Source organism: Gallus gallus, chromosome 33 (assembly GCF_016699485.2).
Source record: "Gallus gallus isolate bGalGal1 chromosome 33, bGalGal1.mat.broiler.GRCg7b, whole genome shotgun sequence".
Classification (NCBI taxonomy): Eukaryota; Metazoa; Chordata; class Aves; order Galliformes; family Phasianidae; genus Gallus; species Gallus gallus.
The window spans coordinates 2004529-2024187 of NC_052564.1; the positions used below are offsets into that span (position 1 = coordinate 2004529).

Below are 19659 nucleotides of genomic sequence, written 5' to 3' on the forward strand. Positions count from 1 at the left end.
CTCAGTGTGTCCATGGAGTGTTTGCTGAATTGAGAAATTCTGAGTGCTTCTGGTGCACTCAGTATGACTGCCTATGAGACCCGAGAGGCAAAGGGATTCACAGCTGCTTGGTGCGGAGTAAGTGGAGATGGTGGGCATGTTTCTAATTGCTCTGAGCTCGACAAGTTAGGAAGATGGAGAATGATTGCACCCCCATAACACTGTGAAAAGAAGTCAGACCCTGATGAGAGCAGAGGAATCTACTACCCATCACTAAGTAGTCAGCATATTCTCAACGTACTTCAGCAATGCCTCATTACCATACAACATGCAAACAACACCTAATATTCATTTCACCAACTCACAGCATTTCCTTGCATGTAGAATCTCTCCTGCTGTTGACAGCCCCTTTTAGATTTGTGCCTCCAGTCTTTTTCCCATCCCTAAGATTAGAAAGAAGACAATCCCTGCCTTGCCTCTCCTCATACAGAGTGTCCTTGGAAACATTCTGGGGTGCAGCGTAGCTGTGATCCCCCTGCCCCAGGCAGCAGCTGTGGCAGCAGAAGGCCCCTGCCCTGCCGGGGGGCTCCTTCCCCCCACACGTCTCTCCGCAGCGCCCTGGGCAGCTCCCCGGGCAGGCTGAGTGCTGAGCCTGGCAGGCGGCAGAGTCCCTGCCCCGGCACACAGCCCCTGGGGCACAGCAGGGACCCTGCTCTGCACCACAGCCCTGGGCACCCGGCTGCACCCCCGGCTGCACAGCCTGCAGCCGTCCTGGGACATGCAGCCCTCAGGGCTGTGCCCTGATGCTGCAGCAAGAAAGATCTCATATGGAGCTGGTCTTTGTCATGATGTAAAAAAACAGCTTGTCTGCAGCCAGGTCTTCAATGGGATGTCCCAGCTTCAGTGATTCCTCCAGGAAATCACTGCCTGTAGCATAAGTCTTACCTTCTCAAAGACTGTGAGCAGTGCTTGTTCAGTGAGCTCACAGCCTGATCACATTCCACACAGCCTGTAAGCTCTCTTCCTACTCTCGTTCCTGTCTCTTGTAGATCACGGCCCAGCCCTTCTGTTTGGTGCACAGGAGCTGCTCATGGGCACAGCTGTCTCTCTGCTGCCCTGCCACTTGTATGAACTCCCTGTGTCCCAGGAGTCCGGCCCAGCTCAGCAGCAGAGGTGATGATTTCCTTCTTTCCCTGCAGATATCCACGGCCCTCCTGAGCTGACAGTTTCCTGCAAGACTGCACAGTCATCACTGCAGAACCTACTTCAAAGTCAGCTCAATCAATCAGCATGTCCACTGGATTCCAGAAGCACGGTTGTTCGTATCAAAGAAGTTTGACCATGAGAGAAGTAAATGCCAAATCTGGGAACCTCTGCTCATGACCCGTAACAAAAATGACAGACAAGGACAGGGTGGGGTGGAGTTCCCCTGTCTGGGTAGTGGTAAATCTGAGGGAGTGCAAGCATGAAATTACAGAATCATAGAAAGGCTTAGGTTGGAGGGGACTTTAAAGTGCACCTAGTTCCAAGCCCCCAGCCATGGGCAGGACTGCCAACCACAGATCAGGCTGCCCAGGATCCCATCCATCCTGACCTTGAATGCCTCCAGCGATGGGGCACACAGAATATCTTTGGGCAACCTGTTCCACTTCCTTTGAGTAGAAAATTTGTTCCTAAAAGCTGAACTAAAATCTCCCCTCTGTACTTTAAAGGCATTTCCATTTGTCTTATTACTGTCACACCATGCCATCCTAGCCCCAGGTTTCGGCATCTCATCCACTGATGGAAAACCTGGGACTGAAATGGGATCAGTTCCCCAGAGGTCCATGGGAGCCATATGTCCTCTTAGCTGAGTTCAGATGTGTACAGTGAGGTGTCTGTGTGTGAGCCCCTCATCTGACTCTTTGGTCTTTATTCAACAGGGACTGCATTGCTCACACAGACACACTCAGAGCTGCCCAAGGTGCCTGGGGTGATCCTAGTTGTGTGCTGGTGCTTGTGAAGTGTGGTGGAAAATCTCTGAGATAGACACCTCCTTCCTGAGCATCAGCTGAGGGCCAGAAGGGAGGTATTCTTGGCCATCCTAAATGCCACCACAGCCCTGTGCTTAGGGCACCCAGTGTGCCTTTTGCATCTGTCCCCATGGAGTATGTCATGTTATTCCTCTGACCAAATGGATGTGCTCACAAAAGAAGAGTCAGATCTTCCTTTCTGGTGTCTTTGTCACACTCTGCCATTCAAGACATTACAAAGCAATGGTACATCTACATTCTTTCACTGATGACACCTCTCATTTGAGTGGCATTAGAAGAAGTCTAGAATCATGCCAGTTCCCATTTGACAGGAAGCTGGCAAATACTGTTCCAGTTTGAGAGAAGAGCAAGAAAGATGAAATCAGCAATCACGGACCTCACATTCTCAATTCGGTGCCTGATAAAATTATGGAGAAAATGATGCTGGGAGTTACTGAAAAACACCTGAAAGAAAATTCTGTCATTGGAAACAGCCAACACGAGTTCATGAAGGGAAGGTCCTGTTGAACTTAAGGTCCTTTTATTAAGAAGTCACCCATCTAATTGATGAAAGGAAGCCAACTGATGTTATTGCTTAGGATTTCATATAGGATTTTAATACTGTTCCTCACCGTATTCTTCAGGACAAAGTGTTCTGCAAAGGGCTAGACAGAAACATAATATGATGGGTGAGCATATGGCCAATGAGACGGGACCGAAAGATTTCAGCAAATCAGACTGGTGGCTGGCCACTAGCAGGGTTCCCCAGGGCTCCATTTAGAGGACACTTCTCCTTAAAGTTTTCATCAGTGACTTGCAAGTAGGACCAGAGGATGTTCTGAGCAAGTCTGCTGACAATGCAAACTTGGGTGGAGCTGTTGTTTCCACTGAGGGTGGAGAGGACTAGCAGAGAGATGAGGACAAGATAGAGATCGAGACAAGCACCAACCACATGAAGTATAATATGAACAAGTGCCAGATTCCGCACCTGGGGAGGGTCAACCCTGGACATACACACTGACTGGGAATGGGACGCTGTCTTGCTATCAGGGATTTGGGGGTCCCGGTCAACATCAAATTGATCGTGCGTCAGCAGTGTGCCCAGGCAGCCAAGAAGGCCAACTGTCTCATTGAGTGCAGTGAACACAGCATTACCAGCTGGGTGAGGGAAGGGATTGTCCCTCTCTGCTCTGCACTGCTGCAGCCTCACCTGGAGCACTGTGTGCACTTCTGGGCACCAAAGAACATAAAGGACATAAACTATGGGAGTGTGTCCAAAGGAGAGCACTGGACGAGGACCACAAGGAAAGGAGTTACAGCACCAAGATTGCTGGAGTTCAAGAAGCATTCAGACAACACTCTCACTGATATGGTCAGCTATTTGGGTGGTTGCTTGGAGCCAGAAGTTGGACTTGATAATCCATGCGTGTCCTTTCCAGCACAGGATATTCTAGGATTCTATGATAGTTGGTACAAGCATGATGATGTTGGAGTCACTGTGCTGTGGCAGTGGATAGGAGCTTTCTGACACCTGAGTCATTGTGTTGTCTCGGTGGTGTAGTGAGCAGTGATGTCAGAATTACAGAGCTGTGGCAGTGGTCAGGATTACTGTGATGTCAGAGTCACTGCGCTGTGACTTAAGGGGAGAAAATCTCAGTGAGTTCAGCATCACTGTGTTATATCACAGCTGATATGAGCAGTGTGGTGTTGCAGTCAGTCAGGAGCTCTGCATGTGGGCGAGCATTAAACATGGCATCGCCAGAATCAAACACTCCCAGTGAGGAAATGATGCCTCCACCTTGGGCCTCAGAGATCTGAAGTTCAAAGTTTTGTTGTCACTGACTGCTTGTTCAGACTGGGCCCTTCTCACATTCCACAGCCTGGGACAAACTGCCCATGTGGGACTTTGGCCTCACGGCATCATTGCACACTGTGCAGAGCCTGAGAGCTGCTGCCCCCTTGTCTTTCATTTGACTTCCAGGGATCCTCCGTCCCACTGCCCCAGGAAGGGCCCTGAGCCAGCAGGAGGGACAGGATCTCCCTGCCAAGGGTCTGGGGCTCAGGGCTTGGCCTTTCTGCTTCATAACACAAAGGAGGCTTTTCTCAGCATCACAGCCACCATCCCAGTGCCTTTGCCTGCCTGTAACCATGGCTGCCAATTATCTGCTCTAACAAGTCCCTGGGGAAGATTCCTTGTTAGTAGCCCTCAGTGGAGCCCATTAATATTCCAAGAAACTTCTCTGTTCCTTCTGACTTGGTCTTCTTGAGCCCTTCATGCCATCTTCTCTCTTCAGTGGTAGTTGATGGACTCAGCAGCAGCGAAATGCCACCTGAGGCCCATTACAGCCTAAGGAGCCCTCCTGTGCCTTGTGCCTTCCTGTCATCTTCTTCAGCTGTTCAGAACTTGTACAGCTAACTGGTGAGGTATCTGGAGAAAGCTTAAAGAGGAAGAGACTGATGGGCATTTAAGAATTCTATTTATTCGTTCATTTATTTATAGTTGTGTATAAACAAGAATTTAAAGCAGCACTTTGAAGTTGATACTGATCCAGGATGTCCCTGAATGAACTTTGCTCTGTCACTGTTGTGGACAAATATCCTCCTCAACTTCCCCACCCCATTTTTACTCCCATTGGCCCCATGGGACTGGCATTACTTCTCCTCACATCACTCTTCTCCTCTGGAGTCACCCGCTCACTGTTAAACCTCCTTTGCACCAACTCCCACTGGCTTTCCTCAGAGAACCAGCTGCATGTGGGCAATGAAAGAGTTCCTTTTTTTTTTTTTTTTGCCAACAAACAGAAAGAAACATGATGTAATTGAATGAATTGAATGCAACTGCATGCCTTGTCCAAGCTGCATCTACTGAGTTTTGTCTTTCACAAGGGAATACTTTGTACAAGAAATGAGTTAGACAGAGATAGGACGGGATAGATATAATCACAGTAAAGGAGTGGACAAGAGAGTCCATCAGACTTTGGAGAGATGGAACAGGTTCCAGTAATCTCTCTGAAGGTCACAGATCAGCAGATAGTTGGGAGGTATCTGAGTGAAGAAAGAGCAAGGGATGAGGAATGTCTGGAAGAGCAGTGGGAAGAGCGTGTGTCCAGATGGCCTGCTGAAAACATGCCCTTCTGCATGGCCATTGATTTAGGAGCGCTGGAGACACCTGGAGGATGAGGGACATGAAATACACAGCAGGGTAGAGCAGCAGTGGGCACTGGATATTAGACACAGGGCATTGTCACTGGCACCACTGTCTGTGTCTCTGTACCTGAAGGCATCTGTGTCCTGCTATCATCGTTCTGGAAAATGTAGTCCTTTTCAGAAAAAAGAATAAAAAATAAAAAGATACAAAATCCTCAAAGAAAATAATAGATACAAAATCTACCTCTATCCCCTCTCTGGCCTTCAGCTGTTGCTCAGGAGGGAGGTGTCTATCTCAGGGATTTCCCACACAGCTTACAAGGACCAGCACACATCCAGGAGCACCCCAGGCACCTTGGTCACCACCCAGGGTCTGTGTGTGAGCAACTGACTCCCCGCTGAAGGACCAAGGACTCAGAGCAGGAGCTCATATGCAGGCATCTCCTTCTGCACACCTGAACTGAACCAGAGGAACCCCAGCTCCTGTGGGCCCGTGGGGAGCTCAAGCTCATTTCAGCCCCAGGGTTTCCATATAGGGATGATATGTCTACACTACCTCAGCTGGATTACTGCCATGCCCAGGGGAAGTCCACCCCTCCCTGTCCTTCTCTGTGTGCCCTTTTTGTTACAGCAAACACTTGCTGGTAGGACTAACCATGTGTCTGGAATTGGTCACTGTCATTTGGTGGTTAATGCAGCAGATTTCAAAGTACAGTCAAAATGAGCCCCAGGGACATCTCAGGGGAGATGAGTGGGAAGGATAAAAATGACATCCTCTGCTGCTGAGCTGGACCAGACTTCTGGGACACAGGGAGCTCCTACAAGTGGGCAGTGCTGCAGAGAGACAGCTGTGCACAGGAGCAGCTCTACTGCACAGCTCAGCAGGGCTGGGGGAAAGATCTGCAGGTGGCACGAGGATAGAAGAGAAAGGAGTGTGAGCAGGCTGTGAGCACACTGGAGGAGGAATATTGCTCTCAGCTCTTCACAAGGTAAATCTCTGGCTACAGGCAGTGCAGCCACTTTTCCTGGAGGGATCACTAAGTTTGAAAACAACCCAGAGCAGATCAGGCTGAAGACACAACATGTTTCCTTACTGTGGAGAAAAACATGCTCCAGATGAGGTCTTCCATGCTGTAGTGTCAGAGCACAGCCCTGAGGGCTGCGTGTCCCAGGACGGCTGCAGGCTGTGCAGCCGGGGGTGCAGCCGGGTGCCAAGGGCTGTGGTGCAGAGCAGGGTCCCTGCTGTGCCCCAGGGGCTGTGTGCCGGGGCAGGGACTCTGCCGCCTGCCAGGCTCAGCACTCAGCCTGCCCGGGGAGCTGCCCAGGGCGCTGCGGGGAGACGTGTGGGGGGAAGGAGCCCCCCGGCAGGGCAGGGCAGGGGCCTTCTGCTGCCACAGCTGCTGCCTGGGGCAGGGGGCTCACAGCTACACTGCACCACAAGGTGTTTCCAAATGCACTTTGCAAGAGGAGGAAAAAGGCTGAGATTTTCCCTTTCCTATTCTGAGGGAAGGGAAATGGACTGGAGGCATAAATCTAAAATCGGCTGTCAACTTTGAACATATCTCAGAACCTACTGAATTGTACTTTAATCAATCACTTCTTTTGTATACAGTCACAAAGAATGTGCTTTCAGCCTCTCATTTCTCGAAGAATGGAACCAGTTGAAATGATTGCTGTTTTCTGCAGACATGAATAACACACTTATCCTACAAACAGGCAGCATTATCCAACAGAAATTGAAGGACACAGAGGTTGGCACTGTGGGCTCTAAGAGCAGTTGGGGTAAAGAGATGAGACATGAAAGCAGATGAAAATATCCAGGGAGATGGGATAAGATTAGGAAATGAAAGGAAGGCAAAAGCTCCATAAGGTTCTTCTGCTTCTGGAATGCGGAACTTCATGAAAATAAATTCAAGTTATGGTAATAAAGGAATATTGTACTAAGAGAATGAAAACATGTTAGAGTACAGTGGGATGAGTGATTCTGAGAATTGCGTTGTCTTGTCATTATCTTCTGCACCCTGAATAGGACTCCATGCCCAGGAACCGCGGATGCCCAACAGCAGCTCCATCAGCGAGTTCCTCCTCCTGGCGTTGGCAGACACGCGGCAGCTGCAGCTCCTGCACTTCTGGCTCTTGCTGGGCATCTACCTGGCTGCCCTCCTGGGCAACGGCCTCATCAGCACAGCCGTAGCCTGCGACCACCGCCTGCACAGCCCCATGTACTTCTTCCTCCTCAACCTCGCCCTCCTCGACCTGGGCTGCATCTCCACCACTCTCCCCAAAGCCATGGCCAATGCCCTCTGGCACACCAGGCACATCTCCTACGCAGGATGTGCTGCACAGGTCTTTTTCTTTGTCTTCTTCATCTCAGCAGAGTACTGCATTCTCACCATCATGTCCTATGACCGCTACGTTGCCATCTGCAAGCCCCTGCACTACGGGACCCTGCTGGGCAGCAGAGCTTGTGCCACCATGGCAGCAGCAGCCTGGGGCACTGTGCTTCTCTATTCCCTGCTGCACACTGCCAATACATTTTCCCTGCCTCTGTGCCAAGGCAATGCTGTGGATCAGTTCTTCTGTGAAATCCCCCAGATCCTCAAGCTCTCCTGCTCAGAATCCTATCTCAGGGAAGTTGGGTTACTCCTTTTTAGTGTCTGTGCATGTCTTGGGTGTTTTGTCTTCATTGTTGTGTCGTATGTGCAGATCTTCAGGGCCGTGCTGAGGATGCCCTCTGAGCAGGGGCGGAACAAAGCCTTCTCCACGTGCCTCCCTCACCTGGCCGTGGTCTCTCTGTTTGTCAGCACAGGCTTTTTTGCCTACGTGAAGCCCCCCTCTATCTCCTCCCCATTCATAGATCTGACAGTTGCACTTCTGTACTCTGTGGTTCCTCCAACACTGAACCCTATTATCTACAGCATGAGGAACAAGGAGATCAAGCATGCCCTCCGCAAACTGTTGCAATATGTGCACTATTCCACCTTCAGTAAAGTGCCCATCTTCCTCACGTGATTCCCAGTGATGGTTTTTCATATTTTATGTATGTTTGGTTTTTTTTTGTTTGTTTGTTTTTGTGTGTAAGTGTGACACAGTAATCTGTAAAAAAAGTTGCAATCTATTCCCCTTCTTCTTTCCTATCTACTTTCTATTTTCTCACAGCAAGAGCTCATGCAAATACGGAACCAGAATCCCTGAATAGATTAAAGAGAGTAAAAAAAGCTTGGAAAAAGTACGTTTCCTTTGCTCTTCTCTCTTCCTGCCTTACCTGGATCTGGATCTGGGGGAGGTACAGCCATGGACAGCAGCACAACACGCTCTTTTCATCCCTGCTCTCTTTACACTGCTCTCAAGTCCTTGCATTTGTGCAGACCTGAAGGTCTTGTGTGTCTCACCATAGCCCTGTTGTCTTTACAGCAGCACTCCGGGGCTGCAGTCAGTAGGCGGCAATATGAAGCGCTGTGTCAGAGTTGGTCTCCTTGCTGCAGCGCCATTACAAGAGGGGCTCTTCAGAGCAGGACCAGAGAACTGGAGCCCTCTTCCAAAGGAATGGTGTAAGGACAATACTTTCGGAGCTGCTCCCTGAGAAGAGACCTCAAGATCTTCTGATGCTCTCCACTGAGTGACGGGGACAGTTTCAGAGTCCCAAGGTGATCTGTTATGGACTCAGGGCAGTGCTGTGTTTTGACATGGAAGGTGGCTCAGCACCACGTGGTCGTTTGCTCACTGCTGTTATCTCAACTCTAGGAGCCCCACATTGGGCAACAAAATGACTGTGGTGGTTTCACCTGCTGGGTGGCTGAGCCCCACACAGTGCTTTGTGCACTGCCCCCTTCCCAGTGGGATGGGGAAGACAATTTGGCTATACAACTCGTGGGCTGAAATAAAGCTATTTCCTAAGAGAGATCAAAGGAAAGGGTAATACTTATGACGTATACATATATGTCTCACTGGTGTGTCAGAGGGAAGGGTGCCAGGGCAATACCCGCACAGAAGTGGTGGACCCCCTGCCCTGTCAAAGTCCGACAGAGCTGACAGAGAAGGAGGGTTGGAAGAGTATCCCAGCTCAGCATCATTGGCGCACCCCCTGCCTGCCAACCCCACTAACCCAGGTCCCACTAAGCAACAGGCTTGAGATGCTGGAAATTGAAGGGGACATGAGTGGGGAGGCCAGGCAGGATCTGTTTAGGAGGGAGCCTAGGCTGAGGCAGTCACCCCCATGCCTTGAAATTGTCTCTGTCAGGAAAGGCAGGAGGGAAATTGTGGTGGGTGATTCCCTTCTCTGGGGCATGGAGGGCTCCATTTGCAGGCCCGACCTGACCTGTAGGGAGGTGTGCTGCCTCCCTGGGGCCCACATCAGCGACATTGCCAGAAAAGTCCCGGGTCTGGTTTGCTCCTCTGATTACTGCCCATTACTGACAGTTCAGGTAGGCAGTGATGAAATTGCTCAGGGAAGCCTGCGAGCTATCAAAAAGGACGTCAGGGGTTTAGGGCAAATGGTTGAAGGAGTGGGTGCACAAGTGTTATTTTCCTCTCTCATTCTTCTGTGGTGGTGAGGGATATGGAGTGGTCCAGGAAATTGCAGGCTTTGAATAAGAGGCTGGAAGGTTGGTGCTGCCACAGGAACTTGGGGTTCTTTGACCATGGGGCGGTTAGCTTGGCACCTGGCCTGATGACTGCTGACGGGTCTCACCCCTCTCTGAAGGGAAAGCGGATCCTAGCCCAGGAGCTGGCAGGGGTCATTGAGGGAGCTTAAAACTGGTTGTGATGGGGAATGGGAATAAAATGATTCTTACATTTTACTACTGTGTTTACTCACACTTTACTCTGCATCTTACTCACACTTTACTCTGGGTTTAACTCATACTTTACTTTGAGTTTAACTCACACATTACTCAAGCTTTATTCTTTCTTTTCTCCATGTGGACTCACACTGCACAACGGGGGTACTCACACTCTAGTCCGGGTGTACGCACACATTACTTTGGGGTTTTACTCACACTTTACTGAAGGCATACTCAAACATTACACCAGGCTTACTCACACTTTATGTTTTCTCATGCTTTACTCTGAGTTTACTCATGCTTTTCTTCTGGTTTACTTATACTTTGTGGAGTGTTTAGTCACTTTTTACTCAGGATGTACTCGCAACACACTCCAAGTTTACTCACATTTTCCTCTGGTTCACTCATACTTTACTCTGTCTTTTACTCACCCAGGATATTCATACAGGTCAGAGCAATCCCATGCACAAATGCAAGCAGACTCGAGAAGGACAGTGCCCTCCATCACTCTGATGGCCACCTCTCTGTTGATGCAGCCCAGGGTACAGTTGGCCTCTCAGGCTGCAAGCACTCCTGTTAACGTTTCCATCTCCCATGACCTGTAAGTCCTTCCCCACAGGACTGCTCACAAGTAGGAGTTCCCGCAGTCTGTATTCATACCTGCGATTGTTCCAACACAAGTGCAAAACCTTGCACTTGATCTTGTTAAACCTCATGGTGTTTCATTGGGCCCACTTTTCAAGCCTGTCCAGGTCCCTCTGGATGGCACTCCTTCATTCTGTTGTTCCAACTGCACCACACAGCTTGGTGACACAAGCAAACTTGCTGAGGGTGCACTCTATCTCATCATCCATGCCACTGATAGGCGTTGAAGAGCTCTGGTCCCAAGGCTGACCCCTGGGGACACCACTTGTGATCGGCCTCCACCTGGTGGAGCCCATTTCCCAGAGACCCATTTGGAAAATGTCATTTGGTAACAGTCCTTTGGCTGCGACCTTCCAACCAATTTCTTATCCAAAGAGCAGTCCACCCTTCAAATCCACCTCACACATCTCTCCACAGAGATAAGGATGTGATGTGGGACCATGCCAAAGGCCTTTCAGAAGTCCGGGAGGATTTTTGTACCTGTCTGTGTAACTGATGTATTGTCAAAGCGTCCACACCATCATTCTGACCATAGAGAACCACGAAATGTAATGAAGCTTTGGGAAAATACTCATTTCCCATTTACATCCTGAAAATACTGAGCTAAACAAAGCACCGTAAATCCACAGACAATGTATGTGTTACAGTAAAATTCATCTTGTTATTGCACAAACAAGGAAATAATTGTTTATTGGATTGTTTCTTTGCTTACAGCTGGCACCTGGTAGATAAGTGTATTTCTGTAACACAGCAACCTTCACTTCGGTATCCAGAGTGCAGTTATTGGAATGGTCTGGAGTTCAGCAGTGACCAAAGCATTCAGAAGTGAATCATAACCCGCGCTGCAGTGACACAACAGACTGGGTGTGACAGCAAGAACAGGAATTACTGACTGGCACACAGGGGTAATTTAGGAAGTTATCAATAAGGATAGGGAAAATAGGTCAGGAGGTGAGACAACAACGATGAAATGCAAACGTAGCAAATCACTTCAATTACAGTAAACAGGAATAAAAAGAATAAGGAATAAGAGGGATGTGAAATCCTAACTGACTGTGAGCTGATTTCAGTGTTGGAAATCTTTTAAATTATATAAAATATTAGTCAAATGTGTTGTGGGTTAGGTGTAGTTTCAATTAATATATTAAGGTGAAAGGGACACCAAATTCAATAGCTGTTTCCAAGTGTGCAGTGAAACCTGCAGAGAAACCTGAGTTCCTGGTGATTTGTGGGTCCCCACTATGTCCCATACAGCACACGGCCAGCCCTGTTCTGTGCTCTGCTGAGCTCTGGGCCAGGAGAGGGTCTGAGCCAGGCTGCCCATTCCCCAGTGCAGGCACTGAGCCCAGTAACAAAGTGGAATGGCCCCATTTCAGCCATCAGCCCTCAGCAGATTACGGTGATAGCATTGCTGGGAACCACTGGTATGAGGTCTGGGGCTGGTGGTAGCTTCCTTCAACAGTATCTCCTTTCTGTTCATGCAACAGGAAGCTCTGCTGGGTCTGTGCCCTGAGGCACCTTGCTTTGTGGCCCCACGGGCATGGGGTGGTCTGCAGGGCCCCAGGATCACCTTTGCCAGCTCCTTCCCCTTGTGAGCTCTCAGAGGCTGCCATCCTTGCAGTGGGCTGAGCAGAAGGCTCATTCTGCCCATAGTCACAACCAGATCCTGGTGCTCCATCTACCACCCAGCACGCTCATCTTGTGCCAGGGTTGTCTTTGGGGTTATGGCTTGCATGAGAGGTGGGAGACTGTCACAGGGACTTCTGCCTAGGATAGGGACTGAGCAACAGCAGCAAGGTCATAGGGCTCCAGGTCATACTTGATTCTTCAGGGAAATTTCACAACCACATCAACTCCCATCAGACCCCATCCTTCCTCTGATCTGTTTGGCCATTGATGGGTGTCTCTCTGCTGGCCGTGTTGATCAGAGTGGGCAGCAGACCCAGGTGGACAGGGAAGAGTGCTGATAAAACCTCTCCCTGGGAGTCTGGGGGTGTGCAAAATGCTTGGAATGACAATGGGCCATTATCAAAGGCACTATGTGTGCACAGGTATGCCCGAGGAGTCTTCCTCCAGCCTCCCGTTCCGTTCCTGCTGCATCCCCACTGCCTCCACAGTGCCCACTGGCATCTCCTTACCCTGCAGATTCAGAAGAATCACACAGAGGCTGTGGGGCAATCAGTACTAACCCAGAGTTCCTATGGCCTTCAGGAGAAAGAGAGCAGGGAGATGCCTAAGTAGAAATGGAAGGAATCCAAACACATTTTTAGGAACATGATAACCTCTTAGAACAATTATATATATACACATATGAACAGTAAAGAAGAATGCACCTATTCATATAAATAAATAAATTCTATAAACATAAAAGAACACAAATAGGCCCACAGTAAGGAAGGCTGTGACTCATTTGTAAAGACAGATGAGAAGTTTATTGCTGCTGAAATGTGTCCATGACATAATTTTCCTCACTGCATCCTTGAGCTCCTGGTTCCTCATGCTGTAGATGAGGGGGTTCAGTGCTGGAGGCACCACCGAGTACAGAAATGACACCACCAGGTCCAGGGATGGGGAGACCAGGGAATGGGGTTTCAGGTAGGCCAGAAAGTCCGTGCTGACAAAGAGAGAGACCACGGCCAGGTGAGGGAGGCACGTGGAGAAGGCTTTGTGCCGTCCCTGCTCAGAGGGCATCCTCAGCACGGCCCTGAAGATCTGCACATAGGAGAAAAGAATGAAAGCAAAACACCCATATACGGCAAGAACACTAAGCACTATAAATCCAGTTTCCCTGAGAGAGCCTGATTCTGAGCAGGAGAGCTTGAGGATGTGGGGGATTTCACAGAAGAACTGGTTCACAACTTTACCTCGGCACAGTGCTTGAGAAAACGTACTGGCAGTGTGCAGTAGGGAATAGAGAAGCCCAGTGCCCCAGGCAGCTGCTGCCATGGTGGCACAAGCTCTGCTGCCCAGCAGGGTCCCATAGTGCAGGGGCTTGCAGATGGCAACGTAGCGGTCATAGGACATGATGGTGAGAATGGAATACTCTGCTCCAAACAGGAAAAGAAAGAAGAAGACCTGAGCAGCACATCCTGCATAGGAGATGGCCCTGGTGTGCCAGAGGGCATTGGCCATGGCTTTGGGGACAGTGGTGGAGATGCAGCCCAGGTCGAGGAGGGCGAGGTTGAAGAGGAAGAAGTACATGGGGGTGTGCAGGCGGTGGTCGCAGGCTACGGCTGTGCTGATGAGGCCGTTGCCCAGGAGGGCAGCCAGGTAGATGCCCAGCAAGAGCCAGAAGTGCAGGAGCTGCAGCTGCCGCGTGTCTGCCAACGCCAGGAGGAGGAACTCACTGATGGAGCTGCTGTTGGGCATCTGCAGTCCCTGGGCATGGAGTCCTGTTCAGAGTGCAGAAGATAATGACAAGACAGTTCTCACAGTCACACCTCCTGCTATACTATAAAAACTTTTCTTTCTTTTAGGACCATGTTCATCTGCTCCATTACCTGAAACTAATTTCATGAAGCTCAGCATTCCATAAGCAGAAGCGGGTAAGAAATCTTTTTCTTTCCTCTATTTTTCTTATTTTATCCCCACTTCCTGGATATTTTCATCTGTTTCCAAGTCACATATCCTTACGCCAAGTGGACTTAGAGTCCAGCATCCCAACCTCTGTGCCCTTCAATTTCTTTTAGAGAAAGCTGCGTATTTGAAGGATATGTGCATTATTCATGTCTGCAGATAACGACAATAATTTCAGCTGGTTCCGTCCTTTGAGAAAGGAGACGCTGAAAGCACATTCTGTGTGACTGTATACAAAAGAAATGATTGATTAAAGTATAATTCAGGAGTCTCAGGGATGTGTTCAAAGTTTACAGGTGCTTTTAGATTTCAGCCTCCAATCCTTTTCCCTTCCCTAAGGATATAAAAGAAAAATCCCTGCTTTGTCTCTCCTCTCGCAAAGTGCTCTTGGAAACACTCTGGAGAGCTGTGTAGCTGTGATCCCACTGCCCCAGGCAGCAGCTGTGGCAGCAGAAGGACCCTGCCCTGCCCTGCCGGGGGGCTCCTTCCCCCCACACATCTCCCCGCAGTGCCCTGGGCTGCTCCCCGGGCAGGCTGAGTGCTGAGCCTGGCAGGCGGCAGAGTCCCTGCCCCGGCACACAGCCCCTGGGGCACAGTAGGGACACTGCTCTGCACCACAGGAATGGGTACCTGCATGTGGACTGGGTCTTTTTCCCTGAAAAAGAAACACAGAATGTTTGCAGCCTGATCTGCAATGAGATGTCCCAAAGTCAGTGATACCTCCAGGAAAATGAGCTGCATTACCTGCAGCAAGAAACTTACCTTCTTAAAAGATGAGAGCAATGCTCCTCCAGTGAGCTCACAGCCTGCTCACACTGTACACATCCTGTAATCTCTCTGTCTTTTTTGTTATATCCTCATGTCACCTCCAATCATGTCCCTTGCCCTTTTGTGCTGTACAGAGGAGCTGTTCCTGGGCACAGCTCTATAGCGCTGCCCACTTGTATGGGCTCCCTGTGTCCCAGGAGCCCAGCCCAGCTCAGCAGCAGAGGATGTCATTTTTATCCTTCCCACTCATCTCCCCTGAGATGTCCCTGGGTCTCCATGGCCAACAGCTCCTGAAAGACAACAGCATTGTGACTGTACTGTGAAATCTGCTGCATTAACCACCAAATGTCCAGTGGACAGTGATAAATTACAGACATACAGTTATTCCTACCAGAGAATGTTTGCTGTAACCAAAAGGGCACACAGAGAAGGACAGGGAGGGGTGGACTTCCCCTGGGCAGGGCCGTGATCCAGCTGAGGCAGTGCAGGCATTTCATCCCTAAATGGAAAGCCTGCAGCTGAAATAGGATTCAGCTCCCCACGGACCCACGGGAGCTGGGATTCCTCTGGTTCAGTTCAGGTGTGCACAAGGAGTTGCCTGCATGTGAGCTCCTGCTCTGAGTCCTTGGTCCTTCAGCGGGGAGTCAGTTGCTCACACACAGACCCTGGGAGATAACCAAGGTGCCTCAGGCAGCTTCAACTGATGAAATCTCTGTTTTCTATTGGCTCACATGTAAATGTCGTCAGAAGCAGCCAAGTATCAAGCCAGTTCCCTGGGCTGTCCAGCACACTCATGTGCAGCAACAAATGCAACACCTGGCCTTCAGGAAAGCCATGGCCCAGGAGTTTACATGCTGCTTAGTGAACTCTGAGCCCCACAATGTGTCCAGTGCCTGTGTGTCACGTTCTGAACACAAATACCATAGATGCGCTATACAGCCAAGCTAACTCCAACAGTGCCTCCGAATTAGGATGTTTACTTACATGTTTTTACACCAGTGAGAACACCAACACATGCTGAGCTAGAAATTTTTGTATAGTTGCTGGCCTGAGCTCTTGTTTGGACCACAGGGACACTGTTAAATGGCTTCCTCAACTGGACGGTCGCACAAGGGGAATACAGAGTCCTTACAGAGGATGTGATTTTTTTCTACCCCACTCACGTCCCTGAGAATTTCCTGGGTCTCCATGGCCAACAGCTCCTGAAAGACAACAGCATCATGATTGCATTTTGTCTTGGATCTGAAAATGATGTCTAGATTGTTGGAATAGCACGACCCTCTTGCCATGGCTTACTGCATGCACCACTCCCACTTGGCATCACGTTGTAATGCACAGCTGTTGTAGGCTGTGAGGATGTCCAGTATGAACAGGTAGTCAACCAGAGTGCAACATTCAAGTTCAGAAGTTTCATATCCAAGTCAGAGGCACCATTGCCACATAGGAATACTTTGGCTCTGGGGATGTCATGTTTGATGCTGACTCACATGCAGAGGAGCAATTAATGACTCCAAGGATCTCAGCAACAATATGCAGGAAGTGTTCTGAATAGCTATAACCAGAGAGGATGCTGTCTTCTGAACACCAGAACCATGGTGTGGATGCAAGATCGAGCCAGGTTAAACCCACTGATGCTTCTGATTTGGGATGCTTCCTGGAGCGTCTTTACCTAATGTATTCGTCCAAAGGAATAAACAAGACGGAGCAGATTACCTTGAGTGTGACCACGTGGCATGTGCAGGACAGCCAGGGGATCAGGCCCAGCCAACATGGATTCATGAATGACGGGTCCTGCTTGACCTCCCTGCTCCTACTCTGACCAGGTGACCTGCCTGGTGCACGAGGGAAAAGCTGTGGATGTGATCTACCTAGACTTTGTCAAAGCCTTTGATTCTGTCTCCCACAGCACTCGCCTGGAGAAGCTGGCAGCCCATGGCTTGGGCAGGTGTTCTCTTTTCTGGGTAAAGAACTGGCTGGATGGCCAGGCCCAGGGGGTGGTGGTGAATGGAGTTAGATCCTGCTGGTGGCCAGTCACGAGTGGTGTTCCTCAGGGATAAGCGCTGGGACCTGCCCTGTTTAATATCCTTATTGACCAATGGCTGATGACAGCGGGATGAGCTTTAGCAAGACAAAGTGCTGAGTCCTACACTTTGGTCATGATAAGCCCGTGCATTTCTAGAGGCCTGGGGCAGTGTGGCTGGCCAGCTGCAAGGAGGGAAAGGAGCTGGGTGTGTTAGCGAAGTGCAATTGGTTCCGGATGAAACATGCAAAATTTTATCCAAGCTTAAGAAAGTATTTCTTTACTGTAAGCTGCTGATTAGCAGAAGTGGCTGCCCAGAGAGTTACCTTCCCTGTAGGTATTCAAAAGACTTGTAGTGCCACCCTTGGAAATGCAATTCTGCAGCCCTATGCTCAGGTGGAGGCCTGTGATGAATGGTGTTCCCAGAGGTTCATCTTGGGATTGGTGATCTTCATCATCTTTATGAGTGAAATAGACAGTGGGATGGAGTGTACCCACAAATCTGATGATGACACCAAGCTGAGGGGTGCAACTGATGCAACAGAAGGAAGATATGTCATCCAGAGGGACCCGAACAAACTTGAAAAGTGGGCGAATGTGAACCTGATGAGATTCAACAAGCCCAAATGCAATTGAACATGGGTTGGGGCAATCCCAGATATGTGCACAGGCTGGGAAAAGATCTCACTGAGAGCATCTCTGCGGAGCAGGATTTGGGGGCCCTGATGGTCAAAAGGCTGGACATGAGCAAGAAGTGTACGCTTGCAGCCCCAAAGACCAACAGTATCCTGGGCTACAACCAAGGGGGCTGGCCAGCACGGTGAGGGAGTTGTTTGTCCCACCTGCTCCGACCCCATCACACCCCATATGGATTACTGCATCGAGGCCTGGGGCTCCCAACACAAGAAGGATGTAGAGCTGTTGGAGTCCATCTAAGAGGAGATCCACCAAGTTGATCAGGACAGAGAGCTTCTCCTATGAAGACAGGCTGAAGCAGCTGTGCTTGTTCAGCTAGGAGAAGAGAGGGCTCTGGGGAGACCTCACTGCAGCCTTCCAGTATTTAAAAAGAGCTCATAGGCAGGAAGGAAATCAACTTTCTGCACAGTATGAATATGGTAGGACAAGGAGAAAGAGTTTCTATTAAAAGAGGAAACATTTAGATTACATATTAGGGGAAAATTCTTTGCTCAGAGGGTGGTAAAGCACTGGAACAAGTTGCCCAGAGATGCTGGACAACAAGGAGGTGCTCAAGGCCAGGCTGGATTTGGCCCTGGACAACCTGATCTAATGGGTGGCAACCTGACCATGGCAGGGCAGTTAGAAGGGATATGTTAGGTTCCTTCCAACCTACCACATTCCATGACTTAATGATTCTCTCATAAGTGCCACCAAGAACGGAGCTCTAGGTCCAGCAGTTGGTCACTTACAGATCAGCCTGGGACTCTCAGTCTGTGTCCTCCAATCTGTGGAGAACCCCCGGAAACAAAACAGGAGGGATCAACTCCTTGGCTGCATGGCTGACACCAGCTTTGGAAGCAACCTCCAGGATTCTGTCCCTGCCCTGAGCAGCTGTGGGGGATGGAGAGGTTGGTTTGACCTCTTTGAATGCTGACTTGATGATAATGAGGCTCTGGGAAAAAGAAAGAAGGGCTGAGTAACGGGATGTTTTGCATCTAAGCATAAGATAAGTTTGCTGCTGTTATGAAGATTTGTTATGAAACTTGCTTGAATTCTAGCCCATTTTCAGCAGGCCATCTGGACACACGCTCTTCCCACTGCTCTCCACATCTCCCCATCCCTTGCACATTGCTCACTCAGATAGCTCCCAACTATCTGGCTGATCTGTGACCTTCAGGGAGATTACTGGAGCCTGCTCCCTCTCTCCAACGTCTGATGGACTCTCTTGTCAACTCCTTAACTGTAATTATATCTGTTCCTTCCTCTCTCTTTCTAACTCATTTCTTGTACAAGTATTCCTTGTGAAAGAAAAATCTCAGTAGATGCAGCTTGGACAGGGCATGCAGTTGATCACTGTGTTTTTCTGTTCATACAATTGCATTACTTTTCCTTCTGTATGTTGGCAAAAAAGAGAAATCTTTCATTGCTCACGTGCAGCTGTTTCTCTGAGGAAAGCCAGTGGGAGTTGGTGCAAAGGAGGTTTAACAGAGAGTAGGTGACTCCAGAGGAGAAGAGTGATGTGAGGAGAAATAATGCAAGTCCCATGGGGCCAATGGGAGTAAAAATGGGGTGGGGAAGTTGAGGAGGACGTTTGTCCACGACAATGAGAGAGGAAAGCTCATTAGGGGACATCCTGGATCAGTATCAACTGCCAAGTGCTGCTTTAAATTCTTGTTTAAACACAACCATAAATAAATAAATAAATGAGACTTCTTAAATGCCCATCTGACTCTTGTTCTTTAAGTTTTCTCCAGATACCTTTCCAGTTTGCTGTACAAGTTCCGAACACTTGAAGAAGACGACAGGAATGCACAAGGGACAGGAGGGCTCTTTAGGTTGTAATGGGCCTCAGGTGGCCTTCGCTGCTCAGTCCATCAACCTACAGTGCAGAGAGAAGTTGGCATGAAGTGCTCAAGAAGACCAAGTCAGAAGGAACAGAGAAGTTTCTTGGAGTATTAAAGGGCCCCAATGAGGGCCACTAACAAGAAATCTTCCCCAGGGACTTGTTAGAGCAGATAATTGGAAGCCATGCTTACAGGCAGACACAGGCACT

At 49.4% G+C, this 19659-nt stretch overlaps 2 protein-coding genes across 2 annotated transcripts; one reads left to right on the forward strand and one right to left on the reverse strand.

Moving 5' to 3' along the window:
- The first annotated feature begins 7190 nt into the window (after nt 1-7190).
- LOC121107985 (olfactory receptor 14J1-like) lies at nt 7191-8150 on the forward strand. The gene has a single exon (XM_040654633.1). It carries the CDS (start codon nt 7191-7193, stop codon nt 8148-8150), a length of 960 nt encoding a protein of 319 aa, XP_040510567.1.
- Nucleotides 8151-12970: 4820 nt separating this feature from the next.
- On the reverse strand, nt 12971-13774 carry LOC121107986 (olfactory receptor 14C36-like; the record flags this gene model as incomplete). Its single annotated transcript, XM_040654634.1, has 1 exon — nt 12971-13774. A coding segment is annotated over one exon (804 nt), but the record flags the coding sequence as incomplete, so codon positions are not given.
- Between the last annotated feature and the right edge of the window lie 5885 nt (nt 13775-19659).